General features: G+C 49.2%; 1 protein-coding gene across 1 annotated transcript in view; it reads left to right on the top strand.

Annotated features, from left to right (window-relative positions):
• The first annotated feature begins 2,306 nt into the window (after positions 1 to 2,306).
• The window catches only part of crtc3 (CREB regulated transcription coactivator 3), a 28,056-nt gene continuing 6,566 nt past the window's right edge, over positions 2,307 to 23,796 (top strand). Inside the window, 14 exon segments of the mRNA XM_067249173.1 lie at positions 2,307 to 3,520; positions 3,522 to 3,581; positions 5,730 to 5,766; positions 5,769 to 5,798; positions 5,801 to 5,838; positions 6,142 to 6,143; positions 7,399 to 7,525; positions 10,503 to 10,564; positions 17,619 to 17,681; positions 18,728 to 18,831; positions 21,645 to 21,683; positions 21,836 to 21,921; positions 22,020 to 22,069; positions 22,557 to 22,777. Coding sequence (XP_067105274.1) covers positions 3,449 to 3,520; positions 3,522 to 3,581; positions 5,730 to 5,766; positions 5,769 to 5,798; positions 5,801 to 5,838; positions 6,142 to 6,143; positions 7,399 to 7,525; positions 10,503 to 10,564; positions 17,619 to 17,681; positions 18,728 to 18,831; positions 21,645 to 21,683; positions 21,836 to 21,921; positions 22,020 to 22,069; positions 22,557 to 22,777 — 991 coding nt within the window. The 5' untranslated portion in view covers positions 2,307 to 3,448.

Genomic DNA, 23,796 nt, shown 5'->3' on the forward strand with positions numbered 1-23,796 from the left:
ACAGTAGTAAGTTCAGAACTGAATTTAGAGATGGCAACCATGGCAGCATATTCTCAGTCAGATGTTATGCAGTTAAATGTTTGAATATGACAGTGCATAGGACGTATTATAAAACTACAAAAAAAATGAATAGACCTTCAGGTAGGCTAAATGCAAATGATGTCTGCCAGGTACTATTTAACTGGAGCAGTGTGTTACTGGTATATTATTTTTGCAACGTGGAATCGGGAACAGTAATGATGCTTTTTATTAGTGTGTAATATTCAGGATACATGAATGGTACAGTACATTCACATGAGTAATTCACACGATTTATACATGGTTCATGACGGCGTATAAAAGCCAATATTTTTTTTTATATACCTACAATGGCCTTAATACACCGAGGTGAAGTTAGTTTCACATTAGACATTCGTCTCACTTTCGGAAGACGCGACATTGCAGCTTCGCGTTAGGGACCGGGTGAAAATTACCCATACAATTTAGAAAAATTATGACTTTTATATTTTTATGAATATAAAAACTCAAACGGACACCAGAGTATTCTAACAATGTCTGGTATACTTCCACAGCCTTTACTTTTTCAATTACGTTTCAAACAAAATGATAGAAAATCACTAATCTCTGAAAATAGCTTAATCCTCGCAAATCTTAATAACTTTTTCAAAGTTGAGTCAAGAAATCTCAAATATACACCATATTATTCTAATAATGTCTGGCCTACTTCCGCACCCTTTACTTTTTCAATTAAGTTTTTTTTCATGCTATTTTCAGAGATTAGCAATTTTCTATAATTTAAAAAAAGGTTAATTAAAAAAACTAAAGGGTGTGGAAGTAGGCCAGACATTATTAGAATAATATGGTGTATATCTGAGATTTATCACAATTTTGAAAAAGTTAAGATTAGCGTGGATTTCATGCTATTTTCAGAGATTAGCAATTTATTTGAACTTTGTATTACATTTACATTACATTTAGTCATTTAGCAGACGCTCTTATCCAGAGCGATTTACAGTAAATACAGGGACATTCCCCCCGAGGCAAGCAGGGTGAAGTGCCTTGCCCAAAGACACAACGTCAGTTTGCATGACCGGGAATCGAACTGGCAACCTTCGGATTACTAGCCCGATTCCCTCACCGCTCAGCCACCTGACTCCCAACACGTTGTATAACACGTTGTATAAAACGTTATTGAAAATTGAAAGGTTGTGGAAGTAGGCCAGACTTTATTAGAATAATCTGGTGTATATCTAAGATTTTTCAGTACAATTCTGAAAAGGTTATTAAGATTAGCGAGGATTTCATGCTTTTTTCAGAGATTAGCGTTTTTTTTATCATTTTGTTTGAAACTTAATTGAAAATGTAAAGGCTGTGGAAGTAGGGGGGTCAGATGGCTGAGCGGGTTAGGGAATCGGGCTATTAATCAGAAGGTTGACAGTTTGATTCCCGGCCCTGCAAAATTACGCTGTGTCCTTGGGCAAGGCACTTCACCCTACTTGCCTCGGGGAATGTCCCTGCACTTACTGTAAGTCGCTCTGGATAAGAGTGTCTGCTAAATGACTAAATGTAATGTATACCAGACTTTATTAGAATAATCTGGTTTAGATTTTTTGACACAAGTTTGAAAAAGTAACGATTTGCGACGATTTAACTATTTTCATAGATTAGCGATTATCTATCATTTTGTTTGAAACGTAATCGAAAAGGTAAAGGCTGTGGAACAGACATTGTTAGAATACTCTGGTGTCCGTTTGAGGTTTTATATTCATACAAATATGATAAAGGTCATAATTTTTAAAAATTGTATGGGTAGTTTAAACATGGTCCCTAACGCCGCTGCAAACTAGCGTTTCCCGAACGTGAGACTAATGTTTAATGTCGAATATGAAACTAACTTCACCTCGCTCCTTAATACGCCAGTATGAATTGTACAGTAGACAACATTCACATGATTAATTCACACGATTTATACACATGATTTATGACCATTACTAAAAAACTGATACAATGTCTAACATTAAATTAGCACACGACTAATTTTGGTAAAGGGACAGAATGAAACGTGAATATAGGCCTACAGCAGGCTACACAGGCACTCTGGCACGCACGCTGTAAAACAAAGTCAACATACTGTATTTCTTCACTTCATGTTAACATGTAGTATTACACAATCCTCTAAAATGTTCAACAGTCATTCACTGCCTTCTTGTGGACCATATTGGTACTTATGTTGTTCTAACCAGCTGGTGTTTATCATGCAGCAGCACAGACAGGATCGCAGACAAGAATGTTCTGAGACTAGTAACTACAGTAACTACAAGGCTACGGGTATACTTTTTTTTTTGGCCGGGGAATGTTATGTGGTGCGTAGCTAAACAACAGAGAGCATCGTGATTTTTCAGAAATAAGATTCAAGTCAGTTCGTTTTAGATAAATCAACAGAGCGCGGCATGTATTTACTATGGATGTTGCTGATGGAGTTGTAGCTGTGTGTGACACGATCTGTCGATAACATTTATCTGGAGTTAGGATTTGGAAACACTGCTTTAGAATTTGTTGAGACGATGGATTACGATTTTCCATTTTAAAAGAAGGCTGTTTATATATATATATATATATATCGTTATTTGGTAACATCAGTACCAAATCCGCTGACACTTGTTGAAATACCAAAAACGTCTGCAAAGAAGTTGTAGCTTGCTAGAAGCTTTCAAGCTAACTCGCGCGTCGCAGCTGCGTATCACAGTATTATCAATGAACGGAGTGAGCAATCTATTTTCCCCCATTTCTAAAACCAGCGAACAATAAGAAAAAAAGATCAGTGCGTGTCCACTTATAACTGTAGATATTTTCGCAATTTGACAAACAAATTTACGTTTTCTGAAGCATTTTAAGCGCTAGCAAGCTAGGAAACGGAGCAACACTGTCAGTGACAGCAGCTTGGCCAGGCAGTAAGCTAGGCTAGTTTGGTAGCGTTACGTTAGCGAGCGGATTGAGATTCAAATCAATTGTTCTTCATTGAGAATAGCTCGGTTAGCTAGCTTAGCTAGCTATTGCAATCAAACAGGTAGCTTTGTTAGCTTTGCAGTATATATAATGCGATTAACCCAGAGGACTAACTTTGATCGATTATACCACTAGATAGCTCGCTAAGTTTTATGCCTGTCGTGTAGCGGTAAAAGCGACAATTCGTTTGTTTACTTAGTTAGCTGACTAGCTAGCTAGTCTGGTCACAAACTTGTGACAGCTGAGTGACAGCTACTGTATCCAGCGTCGTTATGTGGCCATCGAATCTGACGACTTTCACTACGTTTTTGTAACATCAGTGATGGATAACAAAGAAATGGACTAATACATCGTCAACAATAACTGATTCGTTTTTGGTGCGCTGTGCTTCAAAGATTCGCCTCAAGTTCAAAGTAAAGTTTTGAAACTGCGGCCCCACACAATGTCCGGATCACCGGGCTCGGGTGGTTCGAACCCGAGGAAGTTCAGTGAAAAGATTGCGCTACACAACCAGAAAACAAGCGGAAGAGACGCGGGCCTTCGAACAGCTTATGACAGATCTCACTGTCTCAAGGGTAAGCAAATCCATCCTAATCAAACGCATAGAAAAAAAGTTATGTCTAGGTCCAATGGTTTGTTGTTGAAACTGCTACACCTAGCTAATCCTAATTCCTGTGTATAGTTATCTCAAGTACTGTGACCTTTTTATCATCCAGCGTGAGAGGAAATACTTCAAAATAATAACTATTGTCACTCACACTGTTCAAATCTAATTCTTGATTCTTTGGGGTGTAGTTTGTTTGACTAGGACTGCTTTTTAAAAACAATCACCCTTTACGCAATCTGCTTTTACTTTCCTGTTTTGCTTCACTCGCAATTCAACAAGACACATCAATTCATTCTACTCAATGGTTAGGCTTCAACTCTCAAATAGCTTTTCACTGGATCACACACTCCCGCTGCTGTTCTCTATGATATACATCAAGGTCACCACATATTTTTTCCTCTCTCCAAAGGAAAATTATCAGTGTTATTGGATTGATGTTTGATGACTCGTGTAATTCTGCTCTGTGTAGTGGGCTGCAGGTCTGTAGTAAAGATGGCATGGGCATCTTTGCATTGATAGCAGACGCTTGAACTGAGTGTTAGGTTGTTGCACCAAGTCCTATTACCCAGCCCTATTCCACGTTTTTCTAGCTCACTAATTTCACCATGTAGTATTAATAGGTTCATAGGTGTGGAGGAGGACAATTAGTGAGTCATTTTATCATGCTATTCCAAGTGCACATTAAACAAATAATTTTTCCCATGTTATCTGCCTGTGTTGACAAGAACTGTTATGGTTTTTCACAGCCACAAATAGGCTACAACTCATCTGAAATGCTTTTGATTCACAACACAGTATTCAGTAGATTTGGTGAATGGGTAGTAAGCAAGTTTCTACTTCGTTACTGATATGTAGAAAATATGCTTTTAGGTTCGGTCCTCACCTTCATAAGAAATGAATGCATACTGTACAAACATTGTGAAATGAAAACAGTCTCCAGGGAAAATACAGGGGTTCTATTCAAGTTACTTTCATGCCTTTGGTTCACAATAGTCTTCTTTTATGAAAGTGAGAGAGAGTTTGAAAATGTGCAGTTAAAGAGGATGTGGTCTTGGGGCTACACCAAATTAAGCTGTCCATAAGGTATGACTTGTCAGTGACCCTGGGGAGACAGAGTAGCCCAGTGAGTGGGCTCTGTCTCCAGTGCTGAGCCAGGGGATGGGACACACTGCCAGCAAACAGCCAGAATTAGAAATAGCTGCTTCAACATTCGCAACGGTGACTGGAAGACTGAGTTGAAAATACTTAAGTGGCATTGAATGAGTGAACAACAAACCACTAATTGAAGTGGTTTGTTGTACTTGAATGTAAACTGATACTTCTGTGTACCACGTGGGCGGCAGGTTGTTTCCACAAAGAGGGATCACTAAGAGACCTGCAGTCCTTGACTAATATTCCAATATTGTTGTATTTCCCCTCATAGCTGATATGAAACATATTATTGCTTTGCTATCAGAATCTTGAGTTCTGATTCTACTTTGTCAAATGAGACTCCAACTATCAGTGACACTTTTGTTCTCTCTGAGATGGTCTTTCCAGTCTGTGTAAATTCATTGATAACATCAAATGAGGTCAGTCTTTGAGATTCAAATTTTGTCCTTTCACTAGTGTGAGGAAGAATCCCCCACTGATTTGCCTATTCCTGATCAGAATTGATAATTGACTGTGTTTACCTTACCTTGGCAGAACAAGCCCTGCCCTGTGGTTCCTCTGTGGGCCCTTCTAACCTGAACGGTGGTACTGTGGCAGTGGTTTAGAGAACACCATAAGTTCATTTCTAAGAATTGAGTGTGCTTCACAGTCCCATGTTCAGTCTGGGAGAAGTATTGTACCTTCTCTTCATTCTCATCTGTTCCTTCCTCTCTCTCTCTCTCTCTCTCTCTCTCTCTCTCTCTCTCTCTCTCTCTCTCTCTCTCTTCTCTCTCTCTCTCTCTCTCTCTCTCTCTCTCTCTCTCTCTCTCTCTCTCTCTCTCTCTCTTCTCTTTCTCTTCTCTCTCTTTTCTCTTCTCTCTCTTTTCTCTTCTCTCTCTCTGAGGTCTGTGTGTGCCATGTTTGCTGACAGACTTCTGTAGTCTACCCAGATCGTGATGGCCATGGTGTGTTGGTGTTTTGACAGGTGCAGTTTCAGAAGATCCAGCAGCTTCGTTTGTCTCAGACAAGGCCCAGTACTACGGAGGCTCCCTGCCAACGTCAACCAGATAGGCAATGCCAGTACCGACTTCCAGGTGAGACTCAGACCTTAGCCTGGGCCTCAGAACTGAAACGGGGGGGGGGGGGGGGGGGGGGGGGGGCTACAGGGCACTACACCCACCCCCCACTGTAAGGTCACTACTCACAGCCTATGTTCACAGCTGGGGAACAATCACCATCTATACCTTATATGCACATTTGTGCAGAAAAATCAACTGTAAAACGTGCCTATCTGGTCAGTTCCCCCGCATCAAGAGGCGTTTACTGTAAAAGGACAGTATAGTATGACTGTTTCTGGAAACACACTCACTTTTAATAACTGTCTTTACCAGAAACAGGGGTTTTGTTCAAAGGGCTAAAGTTTATTAAGACCAGAGAAGCTAAACCCAATGACGCTCTGATTACGCCTGATGTTCTTCCCTCTCCAAGGCACGGCTCATCTCTGTGCTGTTGTTTCAGAAATGCAAAGCTGCCTGGGGATGCTAAATAATTCAGATATTCTTCCAACTCAGACCGGCTACACAGAGCATGTGTGCTGTTTAGATCTTCTGGCTGGAGTGGGCTCTGGTCCCATCAGGAAGACTGGGGTGAATGTGATACAAGCAGTGTTTCTCAGTAGCTCCCGGCCCGTATCCGTGTCAGTCCTCTAAGGAGAGCCCAGGATACAGTAGTCGCTCCAGGTGAAAGTGCCCTTGTTGCTTGGAAGAAAGGCTCTTTTAGCAGTGAAGCAGTGATCCTGGACTGAGATTGGCTGCAGAAACCAAAGCCAGTCCAGTGAAAGCCTTTCTCAGAATGGAGTCCATTCAGTCTCCCCAGGGATGTTCTCAGGGCTCAATGGGGACTACTTAATTGTATTCATTTGTTAATGGTTACTTTTTAATGATTGGATGGCCTTTTACTGTTTGCGTGGTTTGCCGAAGGATGCCAAAGGGTAGACTTTGTGTTGTGCATGAATTTGCTGCAGCAAAATGTATGTTTTCATGTTGTCAGTTCATAACGAGTTAATTATTTAACTTCCAGTTGTCACTGTTTTTCACTGGCCTCTCTTTCACCCACTGTTTAGGGAGAAGTTTTTTCTTATTTATCTACCCATATTTTAACCTCTCTCTGTCTCTCTCTCTGTCTCTCTCTCTGTCTCTCTCTCTCCCTCTCTGTCTCCCTCTCTGTCTCCTCCTCTCTCTCTCTCTCTCTCTCTCTCTCTCTCTCTCTTCTCTCTCTCTCTCTTCTCTCTCTCTCTCTCTCTCTCTCTCTCTCTCTCTCTCTCTCTCTCTCTCTCTCTCTCTCTCTCTCTCTCTCTCTTCTCTCTCTCTCTCTCCTCTCTCTCTCTCTCTCTCTCTCTCCTCTCTCTCTCTCTCCTCTCTCTCTCTCTCTCTCTCTCTTCTCTCTCTCTCTCTCTCTCTCTCTCTCTCTCTCTCTCTCTCTCTCTCTCTCTCTCTCTCTCTCTCTCTCTCTCTCTCTCTCTCTCTCTCTCTCTCTCTCTCTCTCTCTCTCTCTCTCTCTCTCTCTCTCTCTGTGTCTCTGTCTCTGTCTGTCTCTCTGCCTCTGTCTCTGTCTCTCTCTCTCTGTCTCTCTGCCTCTGTCTCTTGCTCTCTCAGGGAGTTTCCAAGCAGGACTGGACTCAGTCGTGGGACGCGTCACCATGGTCTGGTGGAGAGGGTCCACAGAGGTCCACACCGCATCAACTCCCCCCACCGGCGACCCATCGACAAGCACGGACGGCAGATATCCTTCCCTGAACCAGAACTCAGCTTGGCCTTCCCTCCTAAGCTGTGCTCCTTCAATGTTCCCCTGTCAGCCCCCTTTGAAAGGCACACCTGACACATCTCACAGGCTGTACTCCAAGGAAGCCTACATGCTCTTAACATCTAGACACTAGAAACTGCGTTCTCTTGTTAGTTAGCATTTTCTTCATGCTGTGGGTGATTTTGGCTGTGTGTGGTGTGAATGTATCTCTGTGTTCATTGACCTTCGCTAGTGTGGGTAGATGCTGAGGCCCTAGGCGCAGAGTTAGTCATTATGAAAACATGTACAGCAATATATTGCAGTGCAGCCTACCAAGGCTTAGACATTGACAGTGGGATAGATTTTGGAGGGATGTTTTTGGTTTAATGGAATACACTGTGTGTGTGTGTGTGTGTTCGTGCATGTGTTTATGTAGTATCGTGTTTGTGGTTATGTACTGCGTGTGATTTTGACTTTCAAGAACTGGGCCAGAGGACTGTGCTTGAATAAGAGGGTTGGAGTGTGGGGGTGAGAGTGGTCCAAAGGGCTGGAGGGCTGTTATCCTCAGAGAGTGGACAGTATATGGCGAGTCTTAATGCGTGTATCGACAATCGGCTTCTTCGAAAAGGTTGCTTGCTTTTCCCGGCGGCAAAGCAGCAAAGCGGTAGTGCTCATGTGTTTGCTCCAAAAAGGGCACCCTTTCCCTGTCCTATCATCCTGACAGGTCCCAGGGTGATGGTGAGACAGGTAGAAGAAGACCGATTGTTAATCCCTGTATGAATATGAGGGATGGAGTGTAAAAAGGTTTGATATTGGAGTGAGTTTGTCAGAACCCAAGGGAAATGGTGATCTAGTGTGTTTAAAGAGAGGCTCGGACAGTTATGCAAGCCCTCCAGCGCCTGACATTACACTCCCTGTCTTGGGATATCCATCCCTGTATTCGGGTTCTCTTTAGGACCCAGCAGCTTCCTTTCACTGCAGAACACACTCAACCCTCCCTTTTTATTTATTCAACCAATAGTTTTTCACAGAGGTTCTGCTGAGGAAGTGTGTTCCCATCGAGCTGCTAATTTATGCCGAGTTTACAGAGTTGATGATGAAAATGAATTACTCACTTTGAGTTGGGACCCACTCGTATGTATGAACACAAACTCTAACCCCCCATTCCCTCTCCTCACGACTGTCGGTACTGGAAGAGTCGAAATCTCTCAGGGGGGGGAGAAGTGCGTGTGTGTGTGGTACTGAGACAGCACTGTGCAGCATATGATCTTCACACTGGGGGAGGGAAGAGGCTGGGCAGAGGACTGTCTGCTGGCCAACTTAGATTTTCACTCCAAGTTTTTTTTTTTCTTTTTTTTTTCTGCAGGCGCCAGATGTCCCACACAGTGGAAGCTTGTTTTTCACAAATGAGGCGAACTGTATCTGCCAAGACTAGACAGGCGGTGAAGGAGAGCGTTTGCCAGACGCTTCACGTTGGAGCTCTTTTCATGCACACGCTGTCGCTTTTTGATCGCGTCGGTTCGTGAATTCCGTTCTGCGAAATGATTCCTGCGTCCAGGCCTGGGCCCCTGATTCTGCTGCAGAGTGGGCTTGTTCTGTGCCCGTCCTCATGTTCACTCCTCCCTGGGCCTGGGACCACCACCAGCCTGGTGATGTCACACACACTCAGGGGGTGGAAGGGACCTGACAAGGCTCTCTCTCTCTTGCCCTCTCTTTGTCTCTCTGTCCCTATTCTCCCCCCCCCCCTCTCTTATTTACTCTCTCTCGGCAACCCACAGTTAATTGGCATAAAGGGATCTTCACTGTAGTCCTCCCATGCCTTCCGGCTTGAGGAACAAGACCATGTGTGTTACTGACGAGTGACTCCTGGTGCTGGCCTGTGTTCCTCCCGAGCTCCTGGCTCCATCTGTTTGCATTCAGACACTGAGATGTCAGCCGTAGAGCCAGATGATCACCGCGGCGTCCCTCAGCACCGAGAGAGAGAGAGAGAGATCCTCTGTCGGCGTTATGTTCCCAGACGGCCCAAGGAGGGATCTGTTAGACAACCTTCTGAGGCGCGATCTACCCTGGTACTGGAGCAGGTGGCGTTTCTGTCCGTGTGCCTGTGAGTCATGCAGTCATTCCTGCACCCGCCCGTCAGAGAGAGCACACCCTGCTGTCTGGAGGGATGACGGCTGTTTGTTGCCACACAATCCTCCGGTAACCTGTCGGACAGGATCCTGACATCTGCTGCCTTACTGGACCATCCAAACAATCCGTCCCCTCGGCTCCTCCTGGCGTGCGTGTGTTTCTTTTCAAAGCGAGGGAGCTTGTCTCTTGATTGCTCTGGCTTCGGAGTGAGTGAGCAGTGATGGGGCTTGGCAGGGGTAGAGGGAGTCCTACTGTCAGCTGAGAAGACATGGTTCAGCCAGGCTGTGCTGATGTTCAGGGGACACAAGTCCAGTCTGAAGGCCTGAGATTGGCAACAGAGCTGAGAGGCAGAAGCAAAAACAACAACATGCTAAAGAAAGCACTGTACCCACTGTTGGTTAAACCCTCTCTGACTTTGCCTCAGCTGTACTGTCCAGAGACAAAGACAGGAACTGGACTCAGGCAGTTAATACCAGGGCTATAATGCTGACTTTGTTTCTCAGACTCCTTGAACAAGACGGCGGTATTGTCCACTCTAAATTGTCGCCCACTTGAACGTGTTTTTTGTGTGTGTGTGTGTGTGTGTGTGTGTGTGTTCACAAGCATTCACGTTGTAAACGGTCCATTTGTCTCAACATGTTTCCCTGCTCTCCCGTATAGGCTACCATGTATATTTTCTGTGTAATCATGCCCCGTTCATACACAGCATCATATAACTGTAGAGGTTCAAGTTACTGTTTAGTGTCTGCAATGTTTGTTGTAGTGCTAATGCTCGTTTCAGAGTTAAGTGTTGCTGCTAGAGTCACTAAGCTGTTTCAGTGCTGTTGATTCCCTTGACTGCGCCCACGTGGAGAGCTCGCCGTATGGAAACGTGTACCTGTCCCCTCCACCCGACAACAACTGGAGAAGGTGAGTGCTTCCTCCCCTTGCTCAGTCACTACTAGAAACAACTTCCTGTTTTCTCTCCTGTCAGCAGTGATTCAAGAGTGTGTGCCTGTATTTGCTGAGTCATGACTACCTTGTTATGGTTGAGTCAATCAGAAGGAAAGTGAATTGCGCAACCTCTCTGATGTTTGCAGATGTAAAGGGGATGTTTGTATTTGCATCGTCTGCTCGGAGATGCTTAAGGTGTATGAACTGATCACAGCTGATTGGACAGGCAATGCTAGCCTCAGGAAGGCTGAATCTACAAAGATGCTTTTGACAGATAGCCTTTTGGTTTAAAGGTCAGATGCAGCAGCATCCTGCTGGCACTCAGATTCCACACTGTCACAGGGTGAAGCCAGTCCACAGCACCGGGCAGCCCTGCTCTCACTGTCTCCTACCCAACCACAAATAACATCTGGCGGATGTTAACTGATAGGCTGGCTTGTTTTTAAGGTGCCCGTGCAGACAACATCCTTGTTTTCAGTTAAACTGCCTGGTTCTACCTACCCAGAGCTGGTGGTGTAATTACTGGACGTTTTTTCTCCTGTGTTTACAAGGGAGTGAATTACAGCCCTGCAATAAAAGGCTTTGCCATGCCCCTCCTCTCTCTCTCTCTCTCTCTCTCCTCTCTCTCTCTCTCTCTCTCTCTCTCTCTCTCTCTCTGTCTCTCTCTCTGTCTCTCTCTCTGTCTCTCTCTCTGTCTCTCTCTCAGTCTCTCTCTCTGTCTCTGTCTCTGTGCTCTCGCTCCTACTCTCTCCTTCCTCTTTACCGCTCTCTCTTTCTCTGCTCTCCCTTTTGTCCTTCCTCTTTCTCTCTGCCTCCTCTCTCCGCAGTTGTGTTTTGAATGTCGGCTTGGCAAGCGGCCAGCAGCCCTCCCCCCTCCGCCCTCCTCCTCCCTTGCACTGCAGCAGCTGAGCCACAGCCCAGAGCCCGTCGCTGGCCTCCATGTTGACTGTACAGTAACGACTTGTAAAGCTGAATGGGGTCCACGCCCTCATGTCACTGTTGACAGCAGAGAACAGGTTGGCCACGGAGCCTCCTGACTGGGCGAACAGACTCTGCCCGTGACCTTGTGTTCTCAGAACGGAGGCAGACCGCTGGGTGGGCCATGTGTCACTCCGGGTCAGAGCAGTGTGGACCAGCCTAACGGATAACTTGATTCTCCTAGAAGGGAATTCTGCTGGGAAATGCATTTCAGTCCGACGTGGATCCTTACGAAAGACAGCATGTGTTTAATCCTAACTTATGAATCATTTCAAATCCATTACGGTTAAGACAAAAACCATGCCTAAACTGTGTGTCCGTTTAATATTTTTGGAGATGAGAATGATTTGTGTTTGTAAATATCTCTGCTTTAACCCCTTTCAGTAGGGCTTAGGTGACATGGTTCTAGCACTAACAGGCAAATGCCAGTGACTCCACCTCTAACAGAACTGGTAGAACATGTTGGCTTGGTAACCACTTGTTTCCATTATAAAAAAGAAAAAAAGAAAAAAACAGGTCATTGGCAAGCAGTGGTTCTCTGAGCCTTCAGAAGATGTTAGGCCTGCTTGAACGTCATCACACCAACATGATGTCATGAGTGTAACACTCCAGGTTCTCTGGATACGCATGGCCATGAGAAAAGCAAGTGTCGCAGGCAGTCTGCCGCCTTAACAAAGGAATCAATACAAGTTATTGTATTAAAAAGGAAGCTTGGTTGGAATACTGTGTTTATGGTCCTTCTGTTGCCTTTCAAACCACAGCCTTTGAAACGGCCTGTCCATCCCCTGGGAATGGAGCTCTCCCTCTCCCCTGTCCCCATGAGACTGGCCCCAGCCTCCTGGTTCTGCAGTGTGGCCATCAGCAACTAGACACAGCAGCATGGAACTACCATCTGCCTCCACCTTCAGTGCCCTTGGAGCCACATCGCTGTGTTACGTGGACACTGTCCCCCCCCTGCAACTGGGGCTTTCACTGTGCACTTAAGAGGTCAGAGGTCAGGAACCTTGGAAAGGTGCCTCGTCCATCTGCTTCGGTTCTTTAGTGGTACGTGTTCATAGGTTGAATTCATTTCCGGAGCCTAAGTGGCTGTATTCTGGACCAGGCAGGCGCCTGACAAGGGAACGGGCTCTGTTCTGTTTCGTTTCTCCGTGTTGAGGATTGCTCGTAGTTTTGTCATGTTCAGCTCTCATCCCAGCCGGTCTGTTCCATCGCCTTAAGGAAAACTAAAGCTTTGCATTGTGAAAGCAATTTGGGTTGGTCTTAGTCCCGTAGCCTAAATCTTTAATGGTGTGTGTGTTGTTGCAGCTCTTGTTCAGAGAGCAGAGGAAGGCTGAATCCCTCTCCGATCGACAGTACCTGCCAGACCTGAGTCACTGAGCTGGATTTAGGTTATTTGTAGTGGTGGATTTATGGTATTTCATTTCATGCAGCAGTAAAGGAAGTAGGAGGACATAGAGCTGACTACAAGATCAGACCAGACCAGGGCCAGGACAGACCAGGGCCAGGACAGACCAGGGCCAGGACAGACCAGGGCCAGGACAGACCAGGGCCAGGGCAGACCAGGGCCAGGGCAGACCAGGGCCAGGGCAGACCAGGGCCAGGACAGACCAGGGCCAGGACAGACCAGGGCCAGGACAGACCAGGGCCAGGGCAGACCAGGGCCAGGACAGACCAGGGCCAGGACAGACCAGGGCCAGGACAGACCAGGGCCAGAGTAGAGTAAACAAATCATCGGAAGGAGATGAGGATTCTGGGAGCCTGGGTCACATGGGTCATTCCAGCTATGCGTGATCTGACGCGGAGAATATAGCTACCACCATAAAACACCTCCAGAAATGTCTAGCATCCCAGTTTGACCGCAGAGATGTGCGAGTCGTGCAGGCTTATGAATGAGTTGCACCCTCTCATCTGAGACGACGGGAGCATAGCTCCACACAACCCGAGCAGCTGCTCCGAGCGCTCCCCCGGCTGCCCCCCGTGTGTCCAGTTGACTTGACCCCGCACCCAGTTGAAGCAGACCCTTGTTCTGGATTTGACCTCGAGGGTCACACACCTAGGTGTTCCCCCACCCCCCCAGTGAGAGGACTGGACTGTGTTGTGAGTGAGGGGTTGCAGATATACTGGTGTTTGTGACGAGTCTCGGAGAGACGTGTCCTGCAGGGCCGTGCTAGGAGCCAGATGCTCCGCTGGTCTCTCTCCGGGGAGAGAGAGCGGAGGGGGAAGTGTTTACAGAGCCGGCCACATCTGCGTTGCATTACCGCCGGGCGCACAAATCCCTTTTTAACCCCTTCGGCGCCGGCCCTCGTCCGTGTACCACAGGCTTGCTCCTGCCCGGCCGCGTGGCGGTGGCCTGTCAGAGGCAGTGGCCTGTCAGAGGCAGTGGCCTGTCAGAGGCAGTGGCCTGTCAGAGGCAGTGGCCTGTCAGAGGCAGTGGCCTGTCAGAGGCAGTGGCCTGTCAGAGGCAGTGGCCTGTCAGAGGCAGTGGCCTGTCAGAGGCAGCGTTTAAGAGCGCGGGAGAGGGATTGCAGATCCCGTGTATAGACAGCGGGAGCGTGTGTCAGAGCGATGCATGCGTGTTTGCTTTGCAGGGGTGTTCGAGGGTACGTGATGAAAGCGCTGGGCCGGTGCGACACAGTGTCCCGGGCTTCTCCTGTGAGAGGCCGGGGGTCAGTGCTGCGGGACCCACAGGCATTGCAGACATGCAAGGGAACGTTTCACAAAGCCTCTCACTGTTCTGGCCAACAGATTATAAATCCAGATCGGTGATAAAGATTGATGCCCTTTTTATTTTTAGCTTGTCATTTTTTCTCATTTGGTCAAAATACTAAAACGAATAAATAGAATTCCTGTTCCCTGCTGTAGAACTATATAAGGCTGTTTGACCCTGTCGTTTCCATGTTAAGGAGTTTGTGGTTGGGTTGTGTGTATTTTGAGCCGACCGGCAGAACACATCTCCTCTGGGACCTGTAGTTTCAATGGTGCCTGGCCAGAGGCTGTTGTCTTGTCCTGGTTCCTGGGTCCTGAGGCCTGAGCACAGCCATCCCCACAGAACACAGCTGGCCTGGGTCATTAGCTGGGGTCACTGCCTCTGTTCCAGTCCCACGCCCTCCTCCACCCCCACCCACCCATCACTGGCCAGCTCTTCCTACACTGGCCTCTCTGGGGACGGCATCCAAAAAACGCGGCCCAGAGGACGGGATCACACAGCCATGCGCCCCTTTAGATGCAGCTGGGTGGGATTCTGATTTCTTGAATGTGTCTGGGGGTATTCTCATTGTAGAATGGAGCTGGAATGGGATTGTGATTCTAGAATGGAGCTGGAATGGGATTGTGATTCTAGAAGGGAGCTGGAATGGGATTGTGATTCTAGAATGGAGCTTGGTGGGATTGTGATTCTAGAATGGAGCTTGGTGGGATTGTGGTTCTACTTTCTAGAATGGAGTAGGATTGTGGTAGTCTCAGATCAGATCCCAGGATGAGTGCCACAGCAGCAGCCTGCCCCAACATGCTACAGCTGAATAAAGACTACAACAGAGGCTCTCAGATGGATGGAACCACATGCCTCCACTCCTGAGTGATATTTGGCTGCTTGGGTGGAGTGTAAATCTCTGTGTGCGTGTGTGTGTGCGTGTGTGTGTGTGTGTGTTGATTCTGTGTTTATCCTCCATGCTGCACCATTTGACCTCTAATCGTCTGGTGGCTATGTTCATAAACCTGTCTTTACCATTTGCAGATATATATATATATATTTTCCCCCTGTTCTAAGAGTCCCGTTTGGTAATAGTGGGAATACACAGAAAGTAGGATGAGAGGGAGGAATGTGTAGGTAGAGGCAGAGAGAGGGGAGGTAAGTAGGCTCTGGGATGAAACGAGAGTGACGGGGAGGGAGGGCTGGCTGGTCTGCCATATGGCCTGTGCTGCTAAGCCCTGGTACAGAGCAGCGCAGGGGGAGGGACAAACAGCTTCACTTGGAAATGTGCGTCGAAGCTGCTGTTATCTGGGGGGGGTGGGGGTGGGGGACAGGACCGGCCACACAGCTCTGTCTGTCTGGTGCCCTGCCGGACTCTCCTGCCCTGCTGTTTCCTTGCGTGTGTTTGCGGTACTGATGACATCAAATCTGCGTCCTGGTCATTAAGCATGCATGCCACGGAACAAGAGGCTTAAACCATCAGTAGCCGTCTATAGCCCTGCGCTGCACAGTCTGACCAGGTCCCCTGTCCTGATGAGCCTTCTCTGTACCTTCACCAGCACGCCCACGTCTCTTGCGTTAGCATTGGGTGCGTTTGGGTGTGTGTCACACTCCCACTGTGATCCCCAAGGTATCACTAGAGGTAGGTTTTGCAGGTGATGTAACGCCCGCTGTGCGGGCAGGTCGATAAGCGAGCCCAGCCTTGTGACATGACAGGTGGAGAGGTGTGGCCCTCCTTTATTACCCCTGCTCCTCTCCCCCGACCGATTAGGAAGAGTCAAAGTGCAGTGATGGTCCTCCCAGGGTGGGGACGGGCGTCCCCTTCAGGCAGGGGAGAGGGTCCACTGCAGGCAGGGGAGAGGGTCCACTGCAGGCAGGGGAGAGGGTCCACTGCAGGCAGGGGAGAGGGTCTACTGCAGGCAGGGGAGAGGGTCCACTGCAGGCAGGGGAGAGGGTCCACTGCAGGCAGGGGAGAGGGTCCACTGCAGGCAGGGGAGAGGGTCCACTGCAGGCAGGGGAGAGGGTCTACTGCAGGCAGGGGAGAGGGTCCACTGCAGGCAGGGGAGAGGGTCCACTGCAGGCAGGGGAGAGGGTCCACTGCAGGCAGGGGAGAGGGTCCACTGCAGGCAGGGGAGAGGGTCCACTGCAGGCAGGGGAGAGGGTCCACTGCAGGCAGGGGAGAGGGTCCACTGCAGGCAGGGGAGAGGGTCTACTGCAGGCAGGGGAGAGGGTCCCCTTCAGGCAGGGGAGAGGGTCCACTGCAGGCAGGGGAGAGGGTCCACTGCAGGCAGGGGAGAGGGTCCCCTGCAGGCAGGGGAGAGGGTCTACTGCAGGCAGGGGAGAGGGTCCCCTGCAGGCAGGGGAGAGGGTCCCCTTCAGGCAGGGGAGAGGGTCCCCTTCAGGCAGGGGAGAGGGTCTACTGCAGGCAGGGGAGGGCTCGGGTACTGCTGGTACTGTGGGATCACTACAGTGGACAGCTTTCTAACTGGGAGAGAATCTGGGTTTCATGGTTCACTGAGTCCAGCTGTCTTGACACACACACTGCACAGCACTGTACAGCAGTGTGTGTATGTTCAAGGTTAGAACCATCTGTACCTCAAGACCAAGTGACTGTTATAGAGCTGTGTTGTCTTGGTTTGAAGGAAAATCATTTCAGTCTTGTATCACGCAATCTGCATGCCAGGAAAACATGCCGCCGACATCAGTTGGAGTTTTGAAGGTTCCTTCATGTGGAATCAAGATGGTGTTTGTGTGTTTCATTTGTATTTCAGTACTTGGACACATTGTGGCAGAATTCCATTGAAGATCATTTTTCCCTTGTCATTGTTGTGGGCTGAAGAAGGACTGCACTTGATCACATGTTTACTTTTGTATTGTGCCTGTTGCCAGACAAACCTATCTCTCCAGGGGGTTGTGATCAGACGGGGGCGGCTTCTGATTTCGTGTGCAATCTACTGCAGTGATACCCCCCCACATACACACTTAGAATTCGATCCTCCTTTTTTAGCGGTGTGCATCTCTCATCTCCTGTGGCCCCCAGTTAGAGAAGCACTGTTCTACAGTGCCTCGTCTACTGGACCTGTTTTTCTCTTCACTCTCACAGGGGGCAAGTTTGTCTGGATCATTTGTGTGTAGCAATTATGTATGATTTATTCTCACTTACTCTCTTGTACTGAACCCAGTACAGGGGGAGTAACCAACAAGCGTCTTGGGATGTCCTCCTCTAAATGTCTGTCATGTCTCTCTCTCTGTACATCTCTATCTCTCTCTCTCTCTCTGGTCTTTCTCTGTATGTTTCTCTGTATCTGTCTCTGGTATCGCTGTATCTCTCTCTCTCTCTCTGGTCTCTCTTTGTCTCTGAAGGGAGCAGCAGCCGTGGACTGAGGAGAAACGCCCTGGGTTTAGATTAATATCACAGCTCAACAGGTGACCTTTGACCTCTACAGTCATTCCTCTCTCTCACGCAGACCGGCCTCTCCGGACCACTTTATCACTCTGCTCTCTTCTGACTGTCTCTGTCCTCTGTGATGCTCTGCCAGGACCCTCCTCATCCCGACCATCACTTGATCCCCCCCGCTTATTTATTCTGTCAGATGAGGCTCTCATACACAGGGTCGCAAAGTCAGAACATTACTCTACTGTGGTCTGAGTGGTTATCTCTCCCTGTATCTCTCTCTCTCTCTCTCTCTCTCTCTCTGCATCTCTCTCTCTCTGCATCTCTCCGTTTCTCTCACTCACTCTTTTTAATGCAGCACTAATCAATCGTTTTTCTTTCCTCACTAACCCTTTGAGCTTTAGGACACCACAGTGCCCCGTGCTGCCACTAACACCGCCGGCGTGAATCCACAGCTGATTCACGCCTTCCTTTAACCAGTTCTCTCTTCCTCCTGACGCCACCAAACACAGACACACGGGCCTCGGACAATCAGCGGGGCTCGTGAAATGGGTCGAATGAGAAAACAGCGTCAGCTTCTGTCTCCAGGTCAGGGATGTCTGAGGGCAACAGGGAGGGGTGACTGAGCCAGCGCTAGGAGAGGGACATGTCCAGAGAGGGAGAGAGGCAGGAACACTGCCACTGGAGCTTAATGGAGAGCACTCGAGAAAGCCCTCAGTTGTAGCGAGTGAAAGGGAGGCACGTGAGTGCCAAGGTGTACGTGCGGCCACTTGTCGCAGCGGGTTCATGAATGAATGAATGAATGAATGAATGCGCGCGTGCCTGAGGTCCTCATCGAGCGAGTGTGTGCCAGCGAAGGTGCGTTTCGCAATTGCAGGAATGAATCAGCGAATGAGAGTGTGTGTGTGTTCTTATCAGCAGGGCCTGAAGGAGAGTGAGGGTTCACAGGAGTGTGTAGGCAGAGCAGAACTCTGACCAGGATGACTCAGTCCCTCACTCAGGCAGTCTTGTGTCCGTGTCCAGCGTGTCCCGGCACTAACATCCTCCTCCTCTGCTCCGTCTCTCTCCTCCTACACAGAACCAATTCGGACTCTGCGCTGCACACGAGCGCCATGAACCCCAACCCCCAGGATCCATTCGGAATGAACCAGCAGATGGGCAGAGGGCCACCCCAGCGCAACGGTGAGAGCACACGCATGCACACCCACACACACACACACACAGAACCATGCAGCAGTGTAGCATGGCACATGCTCAGGTGAGAAGAAGCCACACCTTAGCCAAACGGGAAGATTCTCAACTGAGGCTCAGTCCCCTCGCTCGCTCAGTCCCCTCGCTCGCTCAGTCCCCTCGCTCGCTCAGTCCCCTCGCTCGCTCAGTCCCCTCGCTCGCTCAGTCCCCTCGCTCGCTCAGTCCCCTCGCTCGCTCAGTCCCCTCGCTCACGCCCCTCCCTTCCCCCCCCTCACTGTCTGGCTCGTTCACACACGTGCGCACGCTCGGCTCCCGAACATGCCGGGCTGCAGCGCCGGGCTGCAGCGCCGCGCTCCCGTCAGGGTAATCACGGTGGTGTTTGTGTTCCTCTCTGTAAGTAACTTATTAACAGAGAACACAGTTCATCTCTCCGGCTCTGCTCACTTTGCAAACACAAAATGGATGCTCAGGAGATGCTTGTCCATGGCTGGCGCTGAGCTTTGGCGCTGAGCTTTGTCTCTGACCAGGGTAATATCCATGTAGTGCTTCAGTTGGCGCTTGCCGCTATATTACATGATTTTGTTTTGGGAGCGCAAATGTTCCTCAGACGTTGAACTGAACTGTAGATAAATAGACAAAGATGACTTGCTGTGTCTGCACACACAGACTGTCAAGAGGTAAACAATGATGGATGAAATATCCCGAGGCAACCTGGGCTTGTAGAGCCTCTTCCCTCCAGGGCTCTTCTCAATTATCTTCTTTCTGTCTTTCTTTCTTAACTCCCCATGTCTTTTCTTTATTGACCCCCCCCCCCCCCCTCTCCCTTGTTGGGCTGGAGTGACAAGGCGTGTTGCTCCCGTGTGAAGCTGAGGTGATTTTGACATCTTTATTGCATGGAAAGCTGACAGGGCGTGGGCTTTCTGTAGGGCCCCGTGGTGGATTACTACTGCCTTTGTTTAGCCAACAAGTTTAAACAGGATATTGGCCAAAGATCCGGTCCAAGCGTGAGTTTCAAATACAAACAGAATCTCTACACGCCGACGAGGCTGAGGGTGTTTGGTTTCTGCCGCTCTGCCTGCACCGCACACTCATCTGAGCCTTTCTGTCAGGTGGGCGCAACTGCTCACTTCTCAATCAATGTTTTTTTAGGCTTTTCCGCTTTATTAATAATAGGAAAGGGGGGGGGGTAGAGAGAGAGAGAGGATGACTTGCAGCAAAGGTCGAGGGCTGGAATAGGGCCCGGGTTGCTGTGGTAGGCCTTAGCTTAATGTAGTATGCCATGTTACGCCCCCTGCAACCACTAGAATGGTTGACGGTAGGATGATTATGACCTTGTTATTACTTGACTGTCGGCATTCACACCTGTATGGTGTATGAACACACAGCCCTGAGCTGCCTCACATGAAGTGGAAACAACTACAAGTAGAGACAGGCTCCTGCTCTACATCAGAAACCTTCCCTGCTCTAGACCAGACACATTCCATGGTCTAGACCAGACACCTTCCCTGCTCTAGACCAGACACCTTGCCTGCTCTAGACCAGACACCTTCCCTGCTCTAGACCAGACACCTTCCCTGCTTCAGACCAGACACCTTCCCTGCTTCAGACCAGACACCTTCCCTGCTTCAGACCAGACACCTTCCCTGCTTCAGACCAGACACCTTCCCTGCTTCAGACCAGACACCTTCCCTGCTCTAGACCAGACACCTTCCCTGCTTCAGACCAGACACCTTCCCTGCTTCAGACCAGACACCTTCCCTGCTTCAGACCAGACACCTTCCCTGCTCTAGACCAGACACCTTCCCTGCTTCAGACCAGACACCTTCCCTGCTTCAGACCAGACACCTTCCCTGCTCTAGACCAGACACCTTCCCTACTCTAGACTAGAGACCTGAGTATAGTATTGGGACAGGAACACAGTCAGTGTAGATTGGGCCCTGGAACACTCTTCTGGTTTCTGTCAGTAGCATCTGTGAGCAGTGATGGAGTTGGAGGTGGAGTCACCTGGCGGTGTGGGATATCTCTCTGCTCTTGTTGTGTCTGTGCTCTAACAAGCTGAGAGCTGACCGTGCTAACAAACAGACCGCTGAGGATGAGAGGGAAAGGAAATGGGGTTTGAAAGGGAGGAGTGAAGAGGGTTGTTACAAGAGCACACAGAAAAAGGCTTGAAGAGGAAAGAAGGAGAAAGATGTGCAGATATATTTTTTGTGACGCTGGAGAGAAGAAAGGGAATGAGAGGGAGATGGAATGAGACAAGGCACAAGAGGGAAGGAGGAGTGCTGGTCTGGCGCCCTGCCTGCTGTTGGTAAGAGAGGAGGAGGAGGAGGAGGAGAAAGAGCTTCTGTCCTATTTCGGATCATAGAGACCCAGGAAAACAATGGTCCTCTTTCTAGTCTCCCTGGGCCTTTGGTCACTCAGCCCAGCCCTGTGCTCTGCCCTGCCCCCCACTCCGCTCCTCTCTCTCTCTGTTTTTCTGTTCTCACACACTCCTCTCTCTCTTCTCCCTCCATCACTTCCTCTTGCTTTTGCAATGTCTAGCAGCCTTTAAGGATAGAGTGTGATTTGAGCCTGTGTGTGAGACACAGCTAATATACTAACAACCCAGACCGGGCTCTCTAGTCAGAGGAAGTGACGCCCTACATGCATACATGGGGCACCTGGGGAAGGGGTTACACTTTGATTTATGGGTCTTGTTTTTGTTTTTTTAATCCTTCTCTCTATCCATCCCTCCGTTTGCCTCTTCTTCTGTCTCTCTCTTTCTGTCTCTCCTTCGGTCTCTCGATCTGATGGTGCCTGGAGAGCAGCCAGTGTCAACGAGGCTGAGGTGGATGGCTCTGGTGATGGTGAGTTGGCCTGTCCCTGCTTTCTCTCTCTTCTCACACACACACACACACACCTGTGTCTCAGCCTGTCCCCCCGCCCAGACGAGCTGTACATTGATCTGGCTGTGTTCCATTGTGACCATCGGCAGACCTGTGTGTTCCTGTGTCCACAGTGTTCTCCTTCCCCTCCCTGTCGAACGAGGAGGGGCTCCTGGGAGTCAGCAAGCCCCTGCCCAAGCAGCTGTGGGAGGCCAAGAAGGTAAGCCCCGGCATGCCGAGACGGTCACTGCAGCAGGCTGCCACGCAGGCCAGCCTCAGGGGACTCTGGGTAATCACGCTGATCATTACCTGTTCCAGGTCCAGTCTCTCTCCTCACGACCCAAATCCTGTGAAGTGCCTGGAATCAAGTAAGTCATTAAGATCGTAATGAAACACCATGAACATATCTAGCCCCCCCACATAGTGTAGTAGAAGATTAAAACAAAACAAATACGTGAGCAATGAAGGTTAGGGTGGTTTGATGCACTTCCTCATTACTCAGCTGCAGTTAGGACCCTCCTGTTGTGTTGTCTGAGAGTCCACTCAGGGAGCAGTGAATCAGGATCTGCCCAGGCCTCGTCCTGCTGACTCACACAGGGAGAACGACTGGCGTGTGAGGCTGCTATTGTTGCTGTTTGTTTGGACGCAGGACTAGGCCTGGCAGAGGGGCGGCCATATGAGGCACAATATTGTTCTCGGGTGTTTGTGGTCAGTGCTGACAGCAGTCTAGTCAGTACAGTGAGTCAGGACGACTCCACACCATGCCATCCTGCAGGGCTTCCTCCAAGCTGCCTCGCAGCGCCACAGCCCAGTCCCCTAGCTGTCTCTAACGCCTCTCTCTCCTTCCTGTCCCAGTATTTTTCCATCCCCGGAGCAGAACGCTGGCCTGTCCCACTACCAGGGCTCGCTGAACACGGGCGGCTCTCTCCCGGACCTCAGCAACCTGCACTTCCCCTCCCCGCTGCCCACCCCCCTGGACCCCGAGGACGGGGGCGCCTACCCCAACCTGAGCGGGGGCAGCAGCACCGGCAACCTGCCCGCCGCCATGATGCACCTGGGTATAGGAAGCACCCAGGGTGGGTTCAGGGGGGGGGGGGGGGGGGGGGGCTTATGTTTAGGGAATGGTGTTATGTGTGTGTTGCGTTTAGGTGAAGGTATTGTGCGTGACTTGTGTTTACTTGAAGGTGTTACGGGTGTGTGTGTGTTTTGTGTTTAGTTGAAGGTGTTATGGGTGTGTGTGTTTTGTGTTTAGTTGAGGGTGTTATGGGTGTGGGTGTGTGTGTGTGTGGTGTTTAGATGTAGGTTTTGAATGAGTGTGTTTAGATCAAGGTTTGAGTGAAGTGTGTGTGTGTGTAGTGATCCCATTGGCTCCCCTTGATGGGTTCTTCTCTCAGGTAGTGAGCTGTTGGAGCTGGTACTGTTGGGGCTGGTACTGTTGGGGCTGGTACTGTTGGAGCTGGTACTGTTGGGGCTGGTACTGTTGGGGCTGGTACTGTTGGAGCTGGTACTGTTGGGGCTGGTACTGTTGGGGCTGGTACTGTTGGAGCTGGTACTGTTGGAGCTGGTACTGTTGGAGCTGGTACTGTTGGGGCTGGTACTGTTGGGACTGGTACTGTTGGGGCTGGTACTGTTGGGGCTGGTACTGTTGGAGCTGGTACTGTTGGAGCTGGTACTGTTGGAGCTAGTACTGTTGGGGCTGGTACTGTTGGGGCTGGTACTGTTGGGGCTGGTACTGTTGGAGCTGGTACTGTTGGGGCCTGTGATGAGGCTGTGTGTCGTGGAGCAGCTCTCTGAAGCATGTGAACGTAGAGAGACGTCTCGGTCTCCCCAGCCTCCTCCCTCTCCACTCTCTCTATCTGATCACAGCTATGTCCGCTCTCTCTCTGGCTTTCCTCCTTTGTGTGTGTGTGTGTGTGTGTGTGTGTGTGTGTGTGTGTGTGTGTGTGTGTGTGTGTGTGTGTGTGTGTGTGTGTGTGTGTGTGTGTGTGTGTGTGTGTGTGTGTGTGTGTGTGTGTGTGTGCACGCATGCATGTGCGTATGTGTGTGTGTTATATACACTCTTATGCATCCTTTCAGTCTGGCTGGAGAACCAAGA

Source organism: Osmerus mordax, chromosome 13 (assembly GCF_038355195.1).
Source record: "Osmerus mordax isolate fOsmMor3 chromosome 13, fOsmMor3.pri, whole genome shotgun sequence".
In the NCBI taxonomy this organism is placed as follows: Eukaryota; Metazoa; Chordata; class Actinopteri; order Osmeriformes; family Osmeridae; genus Osmerus; species Osmerus mordax.